Source organism: Notothenia coriiceps, unplaced genomic scaffold (assembly GCF_000735185.1).
Source record: "Notothenia coriiceps isolate Sejong01 unplaced genomic scaffold, NC01 NC01_scaffold00035621, whole genome shotgun sequence".
NCBI classification, from domain to species: Eukaryota; Metazoa; Chordata; class Actinopteri; order Perciformes; family Nototheniidae; genus Notothenia; species Notothenia coriiceps.
Genome location: NW_011368322.1, coordinates 63,132 through 85,430, shown reverse-complemented (window position 1 = coordinate 85,430; position 22,299 = coordinate 63,132). Strand labels below are relative to the sequence as shown.

The following is a 22,299-nucleotide window of genomic DNA, read 5'->3' as shown; positions in this document are numbered from 1 at the left end:
TAACTGAACAGCATAACACGGTGGTAACTTGTACAATTAATGCAACTTTACATCATGACCTTTACACGCTAAAACATATCATTTGCACACAATGACTAATCTCAACAGCTGTCAATCTTACACAAACAAACACTTTCGGCGCTCTCGCTATAACTCCCCTCTCGTTCCAGGTGGAGCCGAGGGCCCGACGACATTCCGATTTAATACGGTTTAATCATTTAATAAATACTACATCAATAAATAGTATAAACATTTGAAAATATGCAATGTTTAACTGTAATGTGCAAATCACGCTAATAAAGTGCAAAAGTTACCTTCGTCACACTCCTGAATGTGCTGTGCTTCTCAGACTGACTACCAGTATAAATATTAAATTATTTATAGGCTACTAGCTGAAATATTTATGTGACATAATTACCCCTTTCTCTCTCAAACTTTGCTGCAGAGGCCACAGAGATTCAGTCGCAAAAGGAGATCTTAGGGGTAATTATTTCTTACAGGAGTAATACCCATCACTTCTCTTCCATCCAGGATGGAGGTCTTTGAAATTCAAGAAGATAATTCAAACCCTTCATCTTCTCCAAAAGACCCGGCTGTTAGGGACTGGCAGGGGGAGCATGCAGGCAGAGGAACAGAGGTAGAGAGGATGAAACAGGGTGGAGGGAAGAGAAAGGGTGAAAATGGAAATGTTCTAGAGAGAGAGATGGATCAGAAAAAGTGAAAAGAAAAGACCAGTGACTTCTCTGACGGCCCAGTGCTCACATATGGCTGAGCTTTGCTTGGATAGCCTCACTTCAAGGAGAAGGGCCCTGCAAACATAAACAGTAGAGAGGCTGCAGCTGGAGCAGGGAGGCAGCCGCTTGCTTACCCAGAACTTTCTACACTAAACAATGGATCAAGTGACGCACAGGCCTTTGGCAGTGCAACAGAGATCCAGGCGGCTCAGAAAAGCCTTTCTTCTGTACGTTTATATCTCTGCTCTCTCAATATTTACCCCACGGGAAAATATAGTTTTCCATTCCTTTTGTTCTGAAAGGAGCAATCGAGTAGACCTCCCTTCATCCCAGTCACTTCCACCTTCAAGACCAGACAGGTTTAGAGAGGACGAGTGTCTTTTATGCAAAATTAATGTCATAATTCCAGCACTTCCTCACTCATGCAGGTGTTCAGAGTGAATAGATTTAAGCAATTCATTAACAAAATTAAGAAATTCATTGGCACAGTCTATTTTGAGCCGTGTTGAGGAGAAGCAATACAAATGAGGATTAGTCCTTTTACTGTGTGCATTACTGCATTACAAAACATAGTGTGTGTGCGTGTCCATCTGTGTTATATCTCTTTTATGGACGGGCACAATGGGGAACGGAAGGGCCCAGGAGCCAGTGAATTAACCTAAATTACAGCTAACAGTTGCCCGGGTAACTGGATAGGAATGAGTGGCAAATGGTGTGTAATTTCCTAACGAAGAGGGGGAGTTGTTCTTTTTCACATTTAGAGACCTCCTCGGCCTGCAACCGTAACAACAGGAGGACTCTGTACCCCTCTATAGGAGTTTTTTGTGTGCTGAGTCACCATTAAAGTTTTTTCATAGGATTTGGATACAAACTCTTTATCCTGTTCCCTCATAAACACCTATGACGGTCACCTAAATACACGTTTTTAATGATACTTACATTGTAACAGTTGCCCTAAGGAGAATCCTACAAAAATGATGCATATTTCCACAGCCTTAAAGGCCCTAAAAAAGAATGTCCTCTTGCTGTGATGGCATCCCATAAACAGTGTGGATTATTTCACGAGACATTCCTTCATTTGTGTTTTGTCTGGACTTCCCCAAATTCGAATTTGGGACATGCTTTTAATTGACCTTCTATAACATGACAATATTTTCGAGTCATACGAAGTATGTGCATACTGCAGAGTTTGGGCACAGGAGAGATTTAAATAATATCATTATTATTATTATGTTTGCCTGTGCAGCGTGATTATTGACTTTAGAGTCCCAAACCTCCTTCACGTATGTTGTAAGGTCATAAGGAAGGAAAGTAAGAAATTAGTGAATTGGATCTCAATGAAGCTGTTTAGAAAAAGTAGTCTGAGTTATTGCGACAAAGATCCTAAGAAACACAAACCGATGACCCACAATGACCCTCTGTTAGTTACCAGAACCCACAGGCTAACTGTCGAGACTTCTTTCATATAAGAATATGTAATACTTCATTAAAAAAGAGCTAGTTCTTTATCAGCCTCTGCTGATTTCTGCAAACCTTCTTAACACATTGCAGAATGAATTCTTTTGAAACCTGAGCCAGAAAGGACTGGAGGCCCAGGTCAGTACGGGTCAACACTCATTCACAGCTATTAACAAATCAAATCAAACTAGGTGTCACAGCCTGACATCTGAAAATAAATCTACATTGAAAGGGCTGCCCTCTGCCGCGATTTCTGACTGTCCCGTTTATATCAGTCTCACACACACCCAGGTGAAAGTGACAGGAAATATAAACAAAGTGTTCACGCTGCCCTTGACACAGAGAGCAGAAACACTAATGGGAGAATCGGAACACACCTTCACTTCACTATTTTTTGTGACTCTTAGGTATGGCAAATTACACCACAGGATGTAAAAAAATCAAATGCAATCATCACACAGACTTGAGACATTGTCGGTAGCCATTCATGGGTGTTGAATGTCTCACTCCAGATCCTTGACAGAATACTGCCGTTAGCATTAAGGATAAGAGAGCTTTGTTTGCCACTGAGCCATGTTAGCTGGCCTCCATTAGCCTCCAACCACTGTCACTCAGAGGGTGAGCCTTTCTATTGTCAGTTAAATGCAAAGCCTCTCTGCTATCTCACTTGAACCAGACTATGACCACAAAAAGACAGATAGGGATCTGCGGTTCTCAGTTAACGGTGAAACAGAATGAGAAAAGCAGAGAGGGAAGGGTTTGGGATAAGAGAAAGGGCTTTTTATTCTCTGTGTGTGATTTGAACAGGTGTGACAAATGTGTGGCCTTGGTATATGTGTGTGAAGATCGTCAAGATCTACCACCCAGAAGGCCTACATGCACAAGCACACACACATACAAACCCTGACAGAGCTGCCTGTTCTGTTGAGGCATGTAGGGCCTTTTTTCTTCTGTTTATTGATAGCTATCAGCACTTTCTCATTTCTGCTAAACAAAACACAACACTTACACAGAGCAGCTCTCTTCAGGGTTCTACTTTCTCAGATTAAAAGAGGGCGGACACAGCTGTGAGGTTTAGCACACATACACCCACATTAAGGGCTTTCTTCTTCACATTACAACTATTAGTTTGATAACAGTCTTTTTTGTTTCTATGGAGTGGATTTCACAGATGATTGGTGGACGGATGAGTGTGAAAGTGACTCCTCATCCCTCTTCTCCCAGCTCCACTAAGTCTTCGACTGGTTATTTTTATTTCACTAATTGCGCAGCAGCTTCCACCACTAGAGTTGAGCCACAGACGATCAGATTACTGTGCAGAACACTGTGCAGGGAAACTACACCATCTACACAATATGCAATCTCATGGGGAGCAGGAGGCAGTGATGTGTTCAAAGTGAGGGGGACATAATAGCCATTAGGGAGCTTTAAGTGATATCTCTGCAGGGCCACCCCGGTGGCAGTTGTGGTATCCAATAACGATGATAGCTAATGCCTACAGCGGAGTGGGATTCCCGCTTATCATCATATCAAGTGCAGCCAGTCTGGGCCTTGATACTGAACTTAAACTACTGTACATGTGAACACAGGAGGCAAACAACTTTGTATAGTTTGGTTCACCTATTTTTATAAAGAATTGGAGCCGACACCATTAGTTTGAGCGGCAAATATTTTTGGTAATCCATTAAAACAAAACTAAATGTTTAAGGCAAACATGCAAAACATTTGATAACTTTAATATATTTGAAAGCTTCTGAAGTGCGAGAATGTTATGTTTTCTCTTTGGGATCTCTAAGAATAAAAAAATATTTGAAGACATCGATTTTGAAATGTGTGTTTCCCTTTTGGCTCAATTTTATATACAGTACATAGTAAATGCTTATGAAATAAAACAATTTACAGGGCAATAACTTCCATAAAATTTAGAAAAGGTTTTAATTCTTAAAGTGACTGTTTAACCAAGAAACAGTCAGCAATATGATTACTCGCTAATTCAATGAACACTAAAGATCTTCAAATGTTGACACTAAAAAACTAAAACACTCTTTAAAAGAATAAAATAATAGGGCAAAAGTAATAAAATACAAACTTGAGAAAGTCTGAGGTAGGAAAACCTGCTTTAAATAATCAACGGGGACATTTCTAGGAATCTTCTTCAGAACTGCAAAAGTTTAAAAAAGTACAAAATGTAACTAATTGTCTCTCATTTCTTCCACAGGAACTTGTCATTAGTCTTCCAGAGACTCTCCCTCTCCTCTTTTCCAGACCTACCTCTAGCTGCAATACGAGTGTTGATGCAAACCCTCTGTACTTCTGCTGGGTCTGTTAACCTGTTGATGCTCTCCTCATTACCTTCATTCAGGATGTCCCAAAAATCTTTGCGACTGCCCTTTGAAACCACCTGATGTGTAGGGGGCTTGTTTGGAGGGGACACCGAGTCTATGACTGCACCAGGATCAGTATTAAGAGTGATTTTGGATGGAGAAGGCGTGGTAAGACATGGACCCACTGACACGTTGGACAGTGCAGGAGCTGTCTTCGGGCTCTTTTTGACTCCCTTGGGTTTGGGTTTTAGCAGGTCATCCAGAATTGAGGTGTCTCCTATCAGATCTTTAAGGAGGGAACAATGACTGGAAGAAGATTTGGCCTGCTCAGGAGGAGAAGAGGTCAGAGGATTTGTTCTCTGGCCTTGAAGAGTTGCACTGCTCCTGGTAGACAGTTTCTGCCCTTCCTTTGCTGTGGGTTTGGATAATGTGGTGGACCTGCCATGGCAGAGGTCCTGAGAAGAAGGAATATCTCTGTCTGTGCTTGTCGGGAAAGCAGCAACCACCCCAGATGTCAGACCACTGCTGCTGGCCTGATCCAAACCAAGACCACCGAAGGCTCTAGAACCAGAAACACTATTCATCTTTGTCCTCTTATGTCCTCTGGCACTGCAGACCGTCTCCTCCTGCTCGTCTGACCCAAGGCTTGGAACATCACTTGGAGGTTCTAGGGCATTCTTGTGTGGGATATTTTGCTTTTTAAGTGGCGGTAGAACATTATTTTGCAGGTTTCTATGCTTTGTCTGGGGAACAGGAACATCATTTTGTGGGCGTCTAGACCTTTTCTTCTGCACAGAAACATTGTTTTGTTGGCTTTCCGGCATCATTTTAGGTTCAGGATTATTCTGAGAGTATTTAGGCTTCCTTTTGGCTTTTGGAACATCCTTTTGTGGGGTTCGGGTATGTGTTTGAGATTTTGGGGATGTTCTGGTAGATGTTGTGGAGGTTGTGGTTGAAAAGGAGGTCTGTGTTGAATCAGATTCTGGGAAATAGTTTATGACCGTTTTGTCAAGGTCAGGGTTGTTTAGTGATGTGTAATATTGTCGTAGCCACGCCAGTCTCTGGGTCGAGTTTTTCCTCAGAATCTCAAGTGCAAACTGATGGACTGAGGGAAAGTTCAATTGTTCTGCCATTTCCTCGAGCTGCTGCCTAAACACAAGAACAGAAATTTGTTTGACAAACATCCATGCTAAGAAAATGTGTATGCTTTTACAAGCAATATCAATTGGTAATATCATGTGAATTAAAACATCATATTCACACACATACAGTGAGTACAAGTCCTGACTTACTGTGGACATGTGACATGTAAGCATACAATAAGGTACTTTGAATCCAACTTAAAGTATTGTCTTAAAAAAAAACAGGAAACCCATCGTATTAAATCACGTATTCTGTGGGTCCAACAGGCCTAGGATATATGAATAGTTCTCCACATATTCATGCTCATATTCAGAGCCCCATGCAGTATGAGATGTTTTTCCTGAGCTCCAAAGCAGTCATTAAAACGTTGGTCTCACCAGACTTGGGGACAGAAATACTTCAAAGTCACTGTCCGGCATTATGGTGGAGTCATTACCATTTGTGGCTTTCGATGGAAAAACAATAAATAAAAGTAAGAGCAGTAAAACCTGATGTGAATGTGGTTTAAAATCATTAAACAGCAAGGTTAATTGAGGGGATATCAATATAACTGGTGTATACTAGTTTCCCTCCCTGGTGAGCCTCTGGGCAGAGATACAGGCTCACCCTTGGGAAGTGAGATTGGAGCCATAAAATGTGTCTGTATATGAGTGTTTTGGGAAGGTGGGGGGCGGAGGTGAAGCAGCCAGAGAGACAGAGGTGTGTATTTGAGCAGTGTGTGTCTGTACGTGTGTGTGAATGCTTGTTAGGAAGTGTGTACATCAGTGTGGGTTTGGAAGTCCTCGGGCGATCGTTTTTGGTTAGAGTCAGGAGGGCTGTGGTTGTGGAGGGGAAAACTCCAGCACAGTCTGGCCTGAACATAACTGGGTAATCTTTGGCATGATGCTGGGAAATAGGTGTAGAGGGAAAGCTCAGAGGTGGTCTTTCGCTAAAAACAGACGCATATAATTCCTGAGGCCCAGGTGGGGGCGCTCAACACCATACCTGTGGTAAGTTTTGGCCTCCTTCCCTACGCTGCCAGGAATCTCTCTCTTCCTACTTCACTCTAAAGACCACCTTTCTTCTTTTCATTCCCTGACTTGATTTATTCTTATTCAAACCATGCTGGCCGCTTACACTGAGTCAGTTTTCCTTAATTACATCTACCCATAACTTTGGTTCTCGTCCATGCCCTCTCTTACCCACTATGTTATATTTTACAATAGACATGTTTTATTCTTTTTTATTCTCAGCTTTTTTGCACTTTCCCATCTGCTGTCGCCTTTGTTATTTTTTCTCGCTTCCCCTCAATCTCTTCTGACACCTTTTCAGTACCTGCATATGGCTTGAGGAGTCTCTCCAATGATGAAGGTCATGTTTCTGGTTTGGTGCACACTCTTGTTGGCAAAGCGGACTGGATGGTCCACACTGGGCCTCTCCAGTCTGACAGCAGAGAGGCAGGGCGGACTGTCTGGCGGGCTCGATGACAGACTCTGGTACAATCAAGAACATAAAACATTTAAACATACCAACAAATTGCCATTACAAATGAAGGACTTCTGATGTTGGAGCAGGTTCCCCATGTCCTTCACGCAGCAGCGCGGGTTCAAATTTGAGCTGCGTCCCAACATATTTTTTCCCCTTTTCTTTTTGTATCCTCCTTGACAGGGCTCACACACACACACACACACACACACACACACACACACACACACACACACACACACACACACACACACACACACACACACACACACACACACACGTTGTTTGCTGCTTTAAATGCCGTGTGCATAGGACCTTAAAGGAAAGAATAAATCAGAACAACTATGATCCAAAAATCATACAAAGGAACCAACAGAAGTCCATAAGTGACCATTTTGTTTGCCAGCAGCCTCTCTCCCCTAGTCTGTGCTGTTGGCTGAGATAAGTATCATGATATTGGATGTTGATGGTAAAGGTAAAACTGCTGCCACTAATAAAGCACGACTGAAGCCTTGTTAAGCTACTAAAATAGATTATGTTTACATCCACTCTCATGTGGTAGTGAGCATATGTGCCTGATACAGTCAATAAAGTCTTTTAAAATACAATTGAATTCATCTACTCCGATTTGGCATGGCAAGATACATCAGTTTTATATATTACCTCCTGTGTGCCTAGAAGGCGATTAGCCGGGAGCTGAGAGTACATCTTGCGCTCGAACACATCTCGTACTGCAGCTCGACTCATCCGCTCCTCTGCTTTGCTCCCGCCCACAACGCGCTGGTTAGAGTGGGTGTATAACACCTCGTGTACACCACCTTTAAAACAGAAATATACATCATTAATGTTGAATAAAGTTTCATTAAGAATTATAATCATTTAATCAAAGGTATTGAATTTACCTAGCACACTGTCAATAGTTATATCCTTTCCTTTGGATGCCGGGGATGTCTGACATTTTAGATTTGTAAATGAAACAGCTTTGGGCATGCCTGCTCGTCTCTCTGTCCTGGTGGTTGCAGCTCTTTGCACATCTTTTGTCAACTCAAACCTGGATCTTTCTATTTGTGGAGATGTTGAGGGACATCCTGGAGACCTCCCTTTCTTAACAGGAGTGTTTTCCTCTTCTGAAGACGTGAATGTCTCTATGTCCTTTGTGTATTTGGATCTGGCCTTTTCCCGAACACTAGCACTTAGCCACTTTTTGTTGTGGTCCAGATTTTCTCTGCAACTTCCTCTACCATGTGAATTTAAAGTGCTCCTCTTGGGACAGGTCTTTGCCTCTATGTCCAAATCCTCTGATTCATCTGAGTAACCCTTAAAGCGGCGTACTTTTGGAACTGAAGTTTTGAGCTTGTTAGGTTTCTTTTTGTCAGGTGAGGGATTTCCATCACTCTCCTCATCAACAGTAATGTTTTTATTTGTCCACCCTTTCAGGCCCCGTCTCTTCCTTCCATTATCATCACTCTGTTTAAACAATGAGACCCTCTCTTCTTTGCCACTATCTCCATTCTCACTGTCTTCTATGTCTGAACCCCAGGTTTTCGTCCCCAATTTAGGGGGACCGACTGATGCATTTCCTGCATCAGAGCTTTTGCAAATACCAGAGGAGGCACCCTCCACATTTTGATCCACAGTCTCTTCCTCAGAGGGGCTTTCTTCGATACCCGGACTACTGTCCCCTTCTGCTAACTCTGGTTTCCCTTTGACCCTTTCGAGGAGTCTGGAGAAACCGTGCTGAAGGAGACTAACTCGACCAGGACCAGCAGCAGCACTGTTGCCATCCGCTGCACCGGGCTTTGACCCCTTTCTCTTAAGACCCTGTTCTTCATCATCCTCTTCACTTCCACTGCTGAAGTCCAGCACCCCTTTTGGGACCTTTGATGCACCTCTGTTCTCCTGGGCTGGTTCATTATTTGGTACAGGGTTATCTGCAGGTGGGGAATCGCCAGGTTTCTAAAATGAGACAATACAAACAATCAGCTAAGAAAGTGGGGACAGCTTGAAATAGAAAGAAACACAACGTAGGTAGTAAGAGAACAACAAATGCATGTCAAAGATTTAAATAGACAGTGTGGGAAAGATTTAGCTCCAAAATAGCACAAATCGGCTTCAAATTCCTCCCTTCCCCTTGTTCTTGCCATCTTTCAGTGGAACAGCATAAGATATTATTGTGTAACACAAAACAGATGTTTGTAAAAGTGAATCACAATACAAATAAATGTGACATATGCCCTCGACCATGACGTAATATGAATAAAAGATAGGGGTCAAAACATTTCCTTGACTTGTATGAATGGGAGCATTATGAGAGCGACCACCAACAGTGATTCTAATTCCATCAATTTTCCATCAATTCCTCCGTACTTGTGTGCATGTTGGTGCTCACACGCCTCCAGCCCCAGTCTGTGCGTGTTAAGACACCCCAGTGTATTCTGTGTTTTTGGAAGAATCTGAAAGGCCTCAGTGGAGCAACAGCCCAGTTAAAAAGGACCTGGCTGGGAACTGGATGATAAGGGCTATCGCTGTGTAAATAAATAGCTGAAAAGCAGAAGATAGGCTTCAGTGTGGTCTGCTCCTTCCATCAGGATACACAAGTAATTACATCCAGCTGTTGCACCCTGCATCAGAGAGAAAGTGAGAAGCACACAAAGAGAACCTCGTCCTTCAGTTTTACAAAACCACAAAGAATTGAGTGGAAAGATGTGTTTTTTGAAGGCCAAAGACTTTAAGTTATGCTCCACCCAAAATGTATTGCATTGCAGTTATGATTCTTTTGTAAAACAGTATTACATATTTTTGCGATTGAAAGGGTCAGGAACAGTCCGTTCCTATAGTGGGTTACACAAGATTCCAGTTGTTGCCGGTTTGCACAATACATAAGCATCAAAACCTCCATAGAGACTTCTGCTAATGTAAGTAGTCCCTGGCTAAATGTAGGCATATATACTGTACCACATCAGTCAAAGTACAACCATGATAAGGTGACATGAAAGTAGCATAGTGAGACATTTTTATGAACAAATGATTATAAGTCAAAGTAGAGCTGTTTGAGCAAATTCAGATAGTCTTTTTGTTTTTTTACGGCAATAAAAAAATCGTAATATGGATTTATTCTAACCTTCTGAACCCATGCTAACCCCAACAGCTGTGAGGAAAAACTACAAACTTTAAAAGCTACAGCAGCGTGATAAAGATAAGAACCGTTTTGATCATGTTGTTACTTTCCCAATGTTCTTCCTTTAAAAGTAGCATAATATGTCTTATTTTGTCAAAGTGGAAGCTGATTATATTTCCTCATAAATGGGGTGAACAGGAATAAAAAGAAGAATTGAGAAAAGAACAAAGATAAATAGTCTCAGCTAAGGCAATAAACTGAAATGAGATTGCGTGAGATGGTTGACAGACTGATGGTAGGGTCCCTGTTGGAGGTACCCCATATTTCGCGTGGGAATGGGAGGATGAGGGGGCCGCCTGGGAGAGAAGACACAGTGAGGGATGGGAAGATGACTGCCCTAAGGTTCTGGGTCTCTGAGAAGGGCATAACTACTCACGCTAACTCCCTCCGTCCCCTCCTCCTTCTCTTCAGCCGTGTATGTGCTGCTTGTCATTACGCCGGCCTCAACTTGTCCTTCTCGCTGACGGGAAAGCAAGAAATTAGACACACATTTATCAACTTAACCGTGTCAATGACAATCTATTCAATTATGTACCAATCATCAACAAAATAATTATCCTTCAGTTTTCATTTTTACTAGGCTGTACATGTGTATTTTTTAAGTTTAAAATTCAAGGAAATAACAGTGCAGTATGCCTCTAAAACTCCTATAAGAAACTAGAGTTGCAATGACATTATCAATCAATTTGACAACATATAGTATCAGTAAACTCCAAATAAAATAAATAAACTATACGTTTTCTTGACTGTTTTGTGAAACCTTGTATTGTGACATTGGAAGAAGGTGAGTTGAGTAAGTACGCTACATCAAAATACATCTTCAGTAAAACTGTAAAAGCTATGGAGGCTTTCTAACCTCTAGTATCTCGCGGGTGAGGCATGACCCTAGGGTCTGCAGCCTGAAGAGGTTTTTGATCCCAAACAGCTCCCCCTTATGGACACCATGCCCCTGCACTGCCTCAAAGTACCGCCGCGCACTCTCCTTGCCGACAACGGAGGACTGAAGTTGCTAAAAGATAGGACATTTGGAAACACTGTCAAAACATATTATTGTGCTTGTTTTTTTCTGTTATTGTTTGACTTGTGTGTTGTTAAGATTATCTGGTACCTGTTTGTAAATTTGTCTGAGGTAGATAACCTCTTCTACGGTGCCCAATGAGATCAGCCTAAGAACAGTCACATCTCTGCACTGGCCAATTCGATATGCCCTGAAAGCAGACACAAACATATCAACACAAAAGCACCGGTCAGCACATAATATTACTAGGTACACTATACTGGCAGCTGAATGTGGTAGAGATAAGCAGCATCAGAATAAAAAACTGAAGTATTTGAAAACTTGGCCCACAATCTACCTGTCAATAGCTTGGAGGTCATTGGCTGGGTTCCAAGTAGGGTCAAAGAGTACAACCACATTGGCCCCTACGAAGTTCAGACCGAGACCACCCGCCCTGATGGAAAGAGACAGACATTCGAAAATGGACAAAAATAAGTGCTTGTTCTTTAAACAAACCACTAAAGGTTTAAACTGGAAATATGAAACTTTGTTATCTAATTATCAATGTTTGACTAACATGGTGGAAACCAGGCAGAGGTTGATGTGAGGAGAGATGTTGAACTCTTTGACAATCTGGACTCTCTCTTTGGCTTTGGTGGTTCCGTCCAGCCTGATGTAGTCGAGCCCCTCGGCCATGCAGTAGCTCTCCAGCACATCTAACAGCTGGCAGGTAGTAAACAACAACAAAGTGTTCAAAGTCAACTGTTAATAAACAGGCATCCCTACATCTGTCATGTGAATTCACCCATCGCTAAGGTTTAAGAGTTTGTATGGGGGATATAAAAAGCAAAGGATTCACTAACAAATATGATAAAAATGAAACAGAATATCCACAGGCATGTATATTTAGAGATACACTATAGGGGTTGCCGAGTCTTGCACAATCACATCTGTATGGGCTCTATGATTACCAAAAAAGCTAAACATAGGCCATGAAAATATGACCTCATAGCAGCGAGATATTATTACTGTCTCAGGTGACAGCAACAATTACACTCTGAAGAGTTGAATTATCTTTAAACCTCTAATTGCCCCCACACAAAGGCTCACCTATTAATCTATGTCATGAGAAAACCATGCCTCCTGCTACAATTTGTTCTGTAAACAAGTAATCTGCCCTTACAGCATTTGCAATTAAGTGTGTGTTTAGGCCTGTTTGTGTGTTGGAAGGCTGAATGGATAAGAGCGAGTGTAACCATGTTGCTCATCGGAATCTTACAATATGTCGTTGCACTCATATTTGCAAACATGCCGACACATAACAATTCTGATTTAAATAAACACAAGGTACCCACAAAAACTGAGCTCTCACCTTGGTTGAGAGAGAAAAAATAAGTATTTTATCTCTCCTTTGCAAGTAATGCTTCATCAGCTTCTGCAAAACCTGAAAGAAACACAGACATAGTCACTCAAAGGGAAACAACCCATATATGAGCAGATGACAGAGCCTTTGTTCCCAAACGTTACCATCATTTTCCCACTGTACAGCGGGTCTGACAAGGCCTCAAATGCTTCGTCTTTGCATCTCTGCACAAAGTCTGGGAACTTTTGGAACACCTTTGCACAGATGCGTCCCACATACTTTTCCTGGAAGATACAAATGAGTTGTTATAGTGAACCAAACTAAGAGATTTCAACTGAAGGCTGGACAAACTTTCCGATGATAGCTCTAATGAACAAGTGCAGTAAATCAGTGATAGGTTAACGTGACTCACCTGTTTCTTACTGGTTCCTGCGGTAGACTGAAGCAGTGCTGCATGGTTTGCAATCTTCCTCAATATTGCCAAGTAACTAAAGTATAGACTCTTAATTTCCACACCTTCTGAATTTGTCTGCAAAACAAAGAATCAGATATTATTTGAGTGCTCAATCTTTGTTTTTTTTCCCACTACATGAGAGTTGTTCGTGAATGCTGATATTAAAGAGTTATTCCCACAATTCAACCAAATGGGCAGTTGTAACTGGCTATAATGTTGCATTTGATTTTCTTTTTCAATTCACTGCATTTTATTGTTTTTAAAAAGTAAAATAAAGAAATACCAACTGGATCCTTAAAGGAACATTTTCGCAACATGTTTGTTTAAATTAGTGAATAACCTCCATAAAAGTTGTTCACATACAACTCAATTAAAAGGTGAATTTCAGATTTGCAGTTAACAGCTCGAGCTTTAGAATTAAGTTCAACCCATTAAAAAAGATAGCATATAGAGTCAAAGAATAGTCAAAGCAGTGAACTAACTTTATAGCAGCAGCGTCCGCGGTTGCGCCCACTTTGACAGTCACATTTCTCTGAAGACTTCAGAATTAACGTCACATCTTCAGAGTCCAACACCGTCTGATACACAGTCTGCTGAAAGTCAGTCAGGGAGCAATACACCACCTAGGAGAAAACACAGTCCAGCATTTGTCTAAGTGTTGCTTATATACAGTACATCAGAGAGCTGTGGAAATATGGTAATAGAATATAGTCCAGAAATGCAAAAGTCTTGTTACATTTCACCAATCTTACCCTGTCATCCTTCTTAGGCAGTTGTTCCTTGATGAGAGCTTTAGTTCTTCTGAGGAACAAATAGGAGATCTTCCTCACCAGAGCTCTGACAGTCTTCCTCGCGGTAGCTAGGGCACGTTTGGTTGCGCTGTGCCTCTGCCCTTGCTCGATCGGATCCGAAAAGTTGTTCTTGAAATGTCCTAAGTTGCCAAGACAACCAGGTATGGCCCTTCATAGAATAAAACATATGAAAGCTAACAGGAAAAATGTTTTCAAACAAAGTTGCAAATTGTACATTTATCACTTACGTTACGAGGGCGGAATTACTGAAATGTGCTTATAATATGAAAATGGAAAAAGGGTTGTCACATAAAAGTCTCTTCACCTACCAGTCCATGACGCACCACAGCTCCTCAAGGTTGTTCTGTAAGATGGTGCCAGTGAGGCCAACTCTGATCTGATGAAAATATGATTGCTTAGTTAATTTTCTTATTAAAATTGTGTCATATTTCAATATATTTTCCATACAGCAGAGATGAAGACCACTTGAGTGCGACTTTACACTTCCTGATGACACCACCAATGCTCTCTACCAAAAGTATATCTAAACCGAATCTAGTTACATGCTAGTAATAATACAATTAAAACATAAAGCTGTTTGACCTTGCATTTCAGATCCTTCATGGCCTGAGTGATCTGAGAGTTTGGATTTTTTAGCTTGTGGGCCTCATCCACAACCACAGCAGACCAGTCTATACTGCAGGCAGGGTAAATGTGTAATTTATTAATAAAAACATTAATTAGGCATATGAGAAATACATTAAATCCACACATACAGGAAACACGTAAGATATGGTTTGTTGCTTGAGTGAGTTGAGCATGTGTCTTACTTATTAAACTGATCAAGACAAAGGCGCAGAGTCTCGTAGGTAGTAAGCGCGATCTCAATTCGTCCCTTCTTGATGCGAGCCAGCTCCTCCTCTTTCCTCAGCCCGTGGACCACTACACATTGGAAGTGACCCCATGTGTCCAGTTCATCTTTCCAGTTATAAAGCACTGAGAGCGGGGCCACAATGAGGAATACCTAGACCAGATCGTGGACAAACAAAAAAAAAAAAAATGAATACTCATATCTGTAGATGTAAAGTATTGTGGCACATGAACATAGCAAGTATTTAAAATCAAATACTTATTTATCCTGACATCTTTTATAATTCTGGTTAAATGTTTAAGTTAAGTTAAGTGTTTCAATACCCACTTTGTTGGGTTTACTTTGCTTGGAAGGCATCTGACTCTGCAGAAAATGAGGCCTGTTTTTCTCGATGTCCTCCCATGTACCTGTTTTGTGCAATACAGCAGCAAGGAAACCAATGACCTAAGATAAGAACAAGAGTTAGAGAAAATAAGAGAGACAGCCACTATAAAGAAAACAATCAGATATTAAGTGTGCAACTATTTTGTACCTGTACGGTTTTTCCCAAGCCCATGTCATCCCCCAGGATACAACCTCTGGAACCAATGTAGTTTTTGTAAATGAACCTTATACCTTCTCTCTGGTAATCTCTTAGGTATCTGTTGATGGTGTAGGGGATACTATCTCCATTAACATCACTCAACTCTAAGGGGACACAAAGCCTGGTGTCTGCAGCGATGCAGGGAAACATAGGCTTCTCCTGGAGGAAGTGATTCAACCCTGGTCTCATGAGTTTTGAGACAGGTACAGCTTCCTCCTCTTGTTTTTCTTCATCTTTTTCAAGGTGAGTGAATTGCAACCATGCTGTAGAATCATTAGTATTAGAGATGGAGGTCAGTCTCTTAATTGTGGCCTCTCGCAGGGTGCCATCTCTCGGGTCAGGAGCCAAACAACTGTCCCCCTCACGCCATGTTGCTATAATACAAACATGTCATTAGTTTACTCTTAATTTATTCTCATACAACATTTACTTTACCTAAGGAACACACAGTTTTATTAGAAGTGGGGTATATTATTTAGTCACATTTTTAGCCTATGATTTGTTTTAATGGACAGAAAAGATATAACAAGAAATCGCTACACAATAAAACCATAGTATTTGATGTTATTTGATGGAAGAGTAACTTCAGTAAGTTTAGTTAAGGATTTCATGAAAATAAATATGGCTAACTATTTGCTAGCTGCAGAGGCTTTTTGCGTAGCCGTATGATTGTGTCCAGCTAAAATGTAACAACAGGTAAAAACATGCATTTCAGACCTTTCACAACTGCAGAAGATGAAGCCATCAGGATTCATTAAAAGTGTCCTCCCTCCTCTTCTTCGTGTGGAGAAAAAAAGTCATGTAGCATTCTAGCTAGCTTGAGTGGCTTATTTTAGCAAACACATTGAGCAAAGGAAAGAACGGCGACAATATCGAACTGAAAACAGAGAAGTTTTTTTTACTTTATCCAATGCTTTATCCTCACGCTAAGTATACAATGTGCCTTAAAGGTAAATAAAGGCACAGAGCAAGAGCTGCTACAGCTCCACTGCAGCTGAGTGAATGTGTATCTGTTCTGACAACGAGTAAAGCACTTTCGACACATTTTACCGATTTAGAAATACAATTAAATTGTTAATGTTACAATCCACAAAAACACAAATTCCGTAAAGTATATATTTTAAGTAATGACTGTTTTTCTCCGTCATTCTTTTTTTCTTTTTTACAAATTTCACTCTCGGACATTATGTTGAAAGTGCTTGGTAGAATCTAAATTGCATTTCTATGAAATAAACAAAAGTTAAATGTATGTAATTTTCAAGAAATGTTGCCGCCAAGGGAGAAATGATGTGTAATAATACAAATATTTGACTTGTCAGTGGTTTATTAGAGAGTATATGTCATTAAAAATAATATATTGATGGAACATTTAGGCTGCAATCTCATAATGTTACATTATGAATCCTACCAAAAACATGTAAATTATAAAAAGCCATCGTCCCACGTAGGCCTACAAATACATTTATGAATATTTATAGATATTATTTCAACATTCCTTTTATTATTAATGTTCAGTAGCCTATAGGTTCTCAATCTTATCTTATGATTCATATTTAGGCCTCTTTTATTTCATGTTGTACCTTATCCTTAATATTGCATTTGTAATTTTACATTTAACTTTAATATCATAATATAATAATCAGGCATTCTTTACCTGGTTTATTAATTCAATGTTTATTTGCACTTATTGTCAAGCACTAATGCTAGGAACCATACTGGTTCATATGTTTGTAGGTTTCTATCTTTATGCTCTTTGAGACTGTTTATACTGTTATAATTACATATATATATATATATATATATATATATATATTGTAACGGACTGGTTATAATGTTGATGTTTGATGTGTTTGTTGTTCAGAGTTTGTATGCATTTTACAGAGTGTCAGTGAACATGCCACTGTTTTGATGGACGTTTCTTGTGACCTGTAGCTGTGGGTTTGGGTGGAAGAGTGTTGTCTGATTGGTTGGGGCTGGAAGAGGGAGGTTCCTGGGGAGAGAGACGCGGGAAGCTAGGAGAGAGCTAGCGGGAGACGTGACGGAGTGTGAGAATACGACAGGGTTAGTGGATTGTTTTGGCGTGGTTATGGCCAACAGTAACCTGCGATCTGTACAGTAAACTCCCGAATAAAGGACAAACTAAGCCTCCCTGTGTTCCTGTAGCGAGATGATACATTTGGTATCAGAAGTAAAAGTTCAACTCAGATTAACGGCAGCTAACTAGCGGCGTGCTACGTGATTGCTGCCATACAGCCTACAGTTTCCATGTCGCTATTAAACGGGAGGAGGAAGCTGACGAGCGGCAACACTTCGGCGCTGCTGAGGGTCGGAGAACGGATAGCCACAGAGAGAGAGATGCTATGTACTGCTTCATGGAGTGTGGATGACCACACACCGAAGGTGGGCGCCGCATGTGGCATTGAGTTGAATACAGCAGAGCCGGCCTGGGTGGAAAAATTAACACAGCTTGTGCGTGCCACCACGCTGAGAGAGGAGCAGTCTCCGAGATTTACAGAGTGTCAGTGAACATGCCACTGTTTTGATGGACGTTTCTTGTGACCTGTAGCTGTGGGTTTGGGTGGAAGAGTGTTGTCTGGTTGGTTGGGGCTGGAAGAGGGAGGTTCCTGGGAAGAGGGACGCGGGAAGCTAGGGGAGAGCTAGCGGGAGAGACGTGACGGAGTGTGAGAATTCGACAGGGTTAGTTGATTGTTTTGGCGTAGTTATGGCCAACAGTAACCTGTGATCTGTACAATAAACTCCCGGATAAAGGACAAACTAAGCCTCCCTGTGTTCCTGTAGCGAGACGCTACAATATATATATATATTTTATTAGATTTATATAGGCCAAGTTCGTATAAATTCTACTGCGTTCATTACCTTTTGGCCACAGGTATAGTCATGAATACCCAAGTTGTTCATGCATAAGACCTACATCTTTGCATTCATAATCGAAAATAATGTACACATTATGAAATAAGTGTACACAATTCCTGGTCAGACGGTATAGACAAAATTGGCATTAATTCACTGAAAGAAATAAAACATCTGCTAAGATTTTAGCATTAGAAATCCTTGGTCAGATTCAGAATCAGAAATCCAGTCAGTGTATTTAACCAAAAGCCTTGACTGATTAAAAGCCTATAGGCTGGAGTGAAACTGTAGAGAGACTGCGAGAGCACTGACACTGGAGACAGGAAAGGAAACACAACAGCATCAACATATCAACAGTCAAGAGAATTAATTACACATGCAAATCAAGACAGAAGATAAAAGAAAGTCAGTAAACTCATCTAAAAAGACCTGAGACTTGGGATTCCGTAGAAATACAGAAAAAGAAAGGCGAAGAGATGTGTTTGTCTGTCCTTGTGGGTTGATATTATTTTCATCAACAAGCTTACTTTCAGGTTCTCTGTTGCTATGCAAAAAGAGTTGTAAACACACAGTAACACTGTCTCAGTTCTCCATCCCCGATTTGACTTTCCCTAAACGTTGGCTGTGGCGCTGCAGATGAGGCACGACTAGGTCCGCTTTTCGCTATGGTACACTGCCATACAAAAATGTAACTTTTTGTTCCTGTTTTTTAACACTAGGGATTTATAGGGCAGCTGCCACAGATGTTCTCATAAAGAAAGTCCAAACACTGATGTCAAACAGTTTACATACTGCACTGGATCTGACACACACTTGTTCTCTCACTGAACCACAAGAGCCTTCTCTGGCCTCATTTACAATAATACATTACTGCTCAAGCATATTGAGTTGAGATACATAGAGCATTGGCTGCAGATAAAAAGTTCTCAACAGCCTTTTTCACAGATGACTCGTTGAATTTGTTGAGTGACTTTGTCAAGTCAGCTGTGTTTGGCTTTAATTTCTGAAATTAAATGTTGGTTATCATACTCCTTTGCTCTTTATTAAGTCTTGATGAAAACTTACATTTTTTGAAAAACATCTGATTTATGATGTTTTTTAGTGTTCCAGCTAGTAACCATTGAAAACCCTGCTAAAGACCCAACTGCATTGTTGTTTTTCAAATGTAGAAATATGAATATTATAAAAATGTTCAATCATAAAAAAAAAAACGTATTTCACATGAACAATATGTTTCCTTTTTTTTATTTAAAATTAAGTTAAATGTTATTACTCAATATAGAAAAAATAAATTAAAACATATATCTATTTAGCTATTCTGCAACGAGTAGTCAGAAAGTAAATTTACTCGTGTGAAACGTGTTTAAAGGCATACATTTAGATGTTTATGTTTTTCCTGTTAAAAGTGGGGCTTGGTTTGTTTAACCTTGACATGCATCATATTTTATTTGTTACATTTTTTTCTAAATGAAGTAAAACTGGGTCAAAATCATAACATGATTACTCTGAGCTGTGTTGTTTTATGAGAATAAAGAGACACGACATCCAAAACCTTGAGTAAAGTTAAATGATTTTACCCAAGTACCTACATAAATAAATGTACTTATTAACTTTTCAACACTGCTATTTGGTTTTGGTTGTGAACAGCAATGTAAGTTATATCTCACACAGGCTCCGCCCTCTACTGAACTCTATGGGTATTACTCTCTATCATGCTGTGCATGCTTTCACCTACTGAGTTACGTAAACGTAGCCGGCCAATCGGGGAGAGCCTACCTAAGGCGGCTACGCCCTCCGACCGTCATCCTTTTTCTCTTCAGCGAGCAGACAACTGAACAGGAAGCTAAACGAAAGAAGAAGAAATAATAATGGACTCACCACTCCTGGGAGCTTGGCCTTGCCCTACCTGCCCTGGCTTGATCGCGGGCGCCGATCCTCATCGATGGTGCTTCGAGTGTCTGGGGGCTGACCACGCCGTGGGGGGTGGCAGACATTCCTCGTCCTGCAGTGCCTGTCGGGCGCTCCCGCGGCTCAGACGTCAATATCGCCTGGACCACTTCGAGCAGGTGCGTTATGTCTTGCCGGACGAGGCACAGGACCAGGAGGAAATCGAGGTGGTGGAGATGGAGGACCATGAGGTGGCCGAGGAGGTGCCCTTCGTGTTCGCCATTCCGGCAGGCCGCGCAGCCCCGTTTATCGAGGAGGAGGGAGAAGAGGACTTCTCGCTGTCGGGCACAGGAAGACCAGGGCGGTTATGTGGACCGCTGCATCGGACAGATGAATAAGCTGGTCCACGGTGTGGCGGCCGCAGCTGGCCGCGTCATGTCCCTGGCCACAGTGGGATTACGCCACGTGTGATTGGGGCTCACGGCACTCTCCAAAAAGGACCGTGACGATCTCCTTGAGCCCCCCGTATCCACGGGAGGGCTCTTCTGGTCGGTCACCACGGTCAAGCAGCGCTTCCGCCGCTTGGAGGAGGAAAGAGTGCAGCTCAGCCGGATGCTGCCGCTGGCTCTCCCTCAGCGGGGCGAGCGCGAGCCCACGTTAAGAAGGAGAGATAGGCGCAGGTCCAGAGCACCCACGGCTCCCGCTGTTCTCATTCATAACACTCCGTTCGATGTCTCACTATGGGATGCACCTCAACGCGTAACAGAAGAATCAATCTCATTACGCCAATCCTGATTGGCTGGTGATCTTGACGTCTACGTCAGGGAATCCACCCACCCTATAAGTAGCTTGCGCTACGACGCAGCGTCATTCAAACACCTCTTCTCACTTCAGAGCATATCTCGAATTATCAGTAGAAGTTTAGTCGACGGGCGCTTGCCGGTTACTTTTTTGCTTTGCAAGAAGACTGAACAATATTAACACACCAGTTAATATTGTAATCTGCCTCACCGTTTCTTTCTTTCGAAATTACGGTAAGGTTTGATTTTTTCTTCAAGCTAGTAACATACCTGTTGCTAGCTTTTCTTCCCTCCACACAGACACCACGGTAGCGAGGACGTTCTCTTTTCTCTCTCACACCAGAGGGGACGGAGATAAAAACAAAAGGTATTAACACACCAGTTAATATTATTTAAAGAATAAAATCTACACCGTCGCTTTTTCCTTTCGGATTAACGACAAGGTTGGATTTTTTTCTCAGTGACGTACCTGTTACTAGCGTGTCCACTCCACGCCGACACCCCGGCGAACAAAGATGGACCCTTCTCTCCCTCACACCAGAGGAGTCAGGGACTCGGAGTCTCGGCTATGCGGCTGCGGGTTTAAGATCTCAGGCACAGACTCGCACCAGGTCTGCTCGTCCTGCCTTGGGCTGGAACATAGGGCGACTGTGGCTGCGAGAGAGTGCGGTCGTCTTTCAACCAGAAGGTTGTGGGTTCGATCCCAGCCCATGCAGTCAACATGTCGATGTATCCTTGGGCAAGATACTTAANATGCGGTGCTTCCATGAGCGTCAAATACCGCCGCCGATGGGAATACATTGCAACGAGGCTCCTTCAGCTTCATAAACGGACGCAAAGAGCTTTCAACTGATTGCAATGTATTCCCATCGGCGGCGGTATTTGACGCTCATGGAAGCACCGCATCCATTTATGTTGTTACGAACCCACTAGGGATGAGGAAGGCAACACACACCAGAATGGAATTGGTAATTAATTATAATAGGGTTTAATGGGATAACAAACAGGTGTACAACAACAAGAGGGCAAATATAGCCTAAGCCAAACTAAAGAGCCAAAAGGGCACATGTAAACTGCTAAACAGAAGGAGGACTCTAAAGATGAGCCTAAATCCACACCTGACAACACTACTAATTACTACTAATCACTGCTAATGAGGCCGCAGGGAAATGCAGCTAACACAGGGAAACCAAAACACGCTACTCTAAACACACTACTCTAAACACATATACCACACGCTACTCTAAGCACATATAACAACACGCTAACACACAACACTAACCACGGATCACACAAGTTCTGACAGTCTAACGTGTCCACGACACCGGAGCAAAAATGAGTGAGGTGTCTGATCGCAGCAGAGCCTCCAGAGTGATAGCTG

At 41.7% G+C, this 22,299-nt stretch overlaps 1 protein-coding gene across 1 annotated transcript; it reads right to left on the bottom strand.

The window, feature by feature from the left end:
- Nucleotides 1-7,850: 7,850 nt before the first annotated feature.
- LOC104963113 (DNA excision repair protein ERCC-6-like 2) lies at nt 7,851-16,377 on the bottom strand. Its single transcript, XM_010791673.1, is given in 19 exon segments — nt 7,851-7,941; nt 8,026-8,045; nt 8,047-9,079; nt 10,678-10,761; nt 11,158-11,310; nt 11,410-11,509; nt 11,657-11,752; nt 11,876-12,021; nt 12,671-12,742; nt 12,826-12,945; nt 13,074-13,190; nt 13,598-13,738; nt 13,868-14,075; nt 14,236-14,303; nt 14,510-14,603; nt 14,737-14,930; nt 15,105-15,221; nt 15,310-15,734; nt 16,078-16,377. Coding segments are annotated over 18 exon segments (3,216 nt in total). The 5' UTR covers nt 16,106-16,377; the 3' UTR covers nt 7,851-7,941.
- Between the last annotated feature and the right edge of the window lie 5,922 nt (nt 16,378-22,299).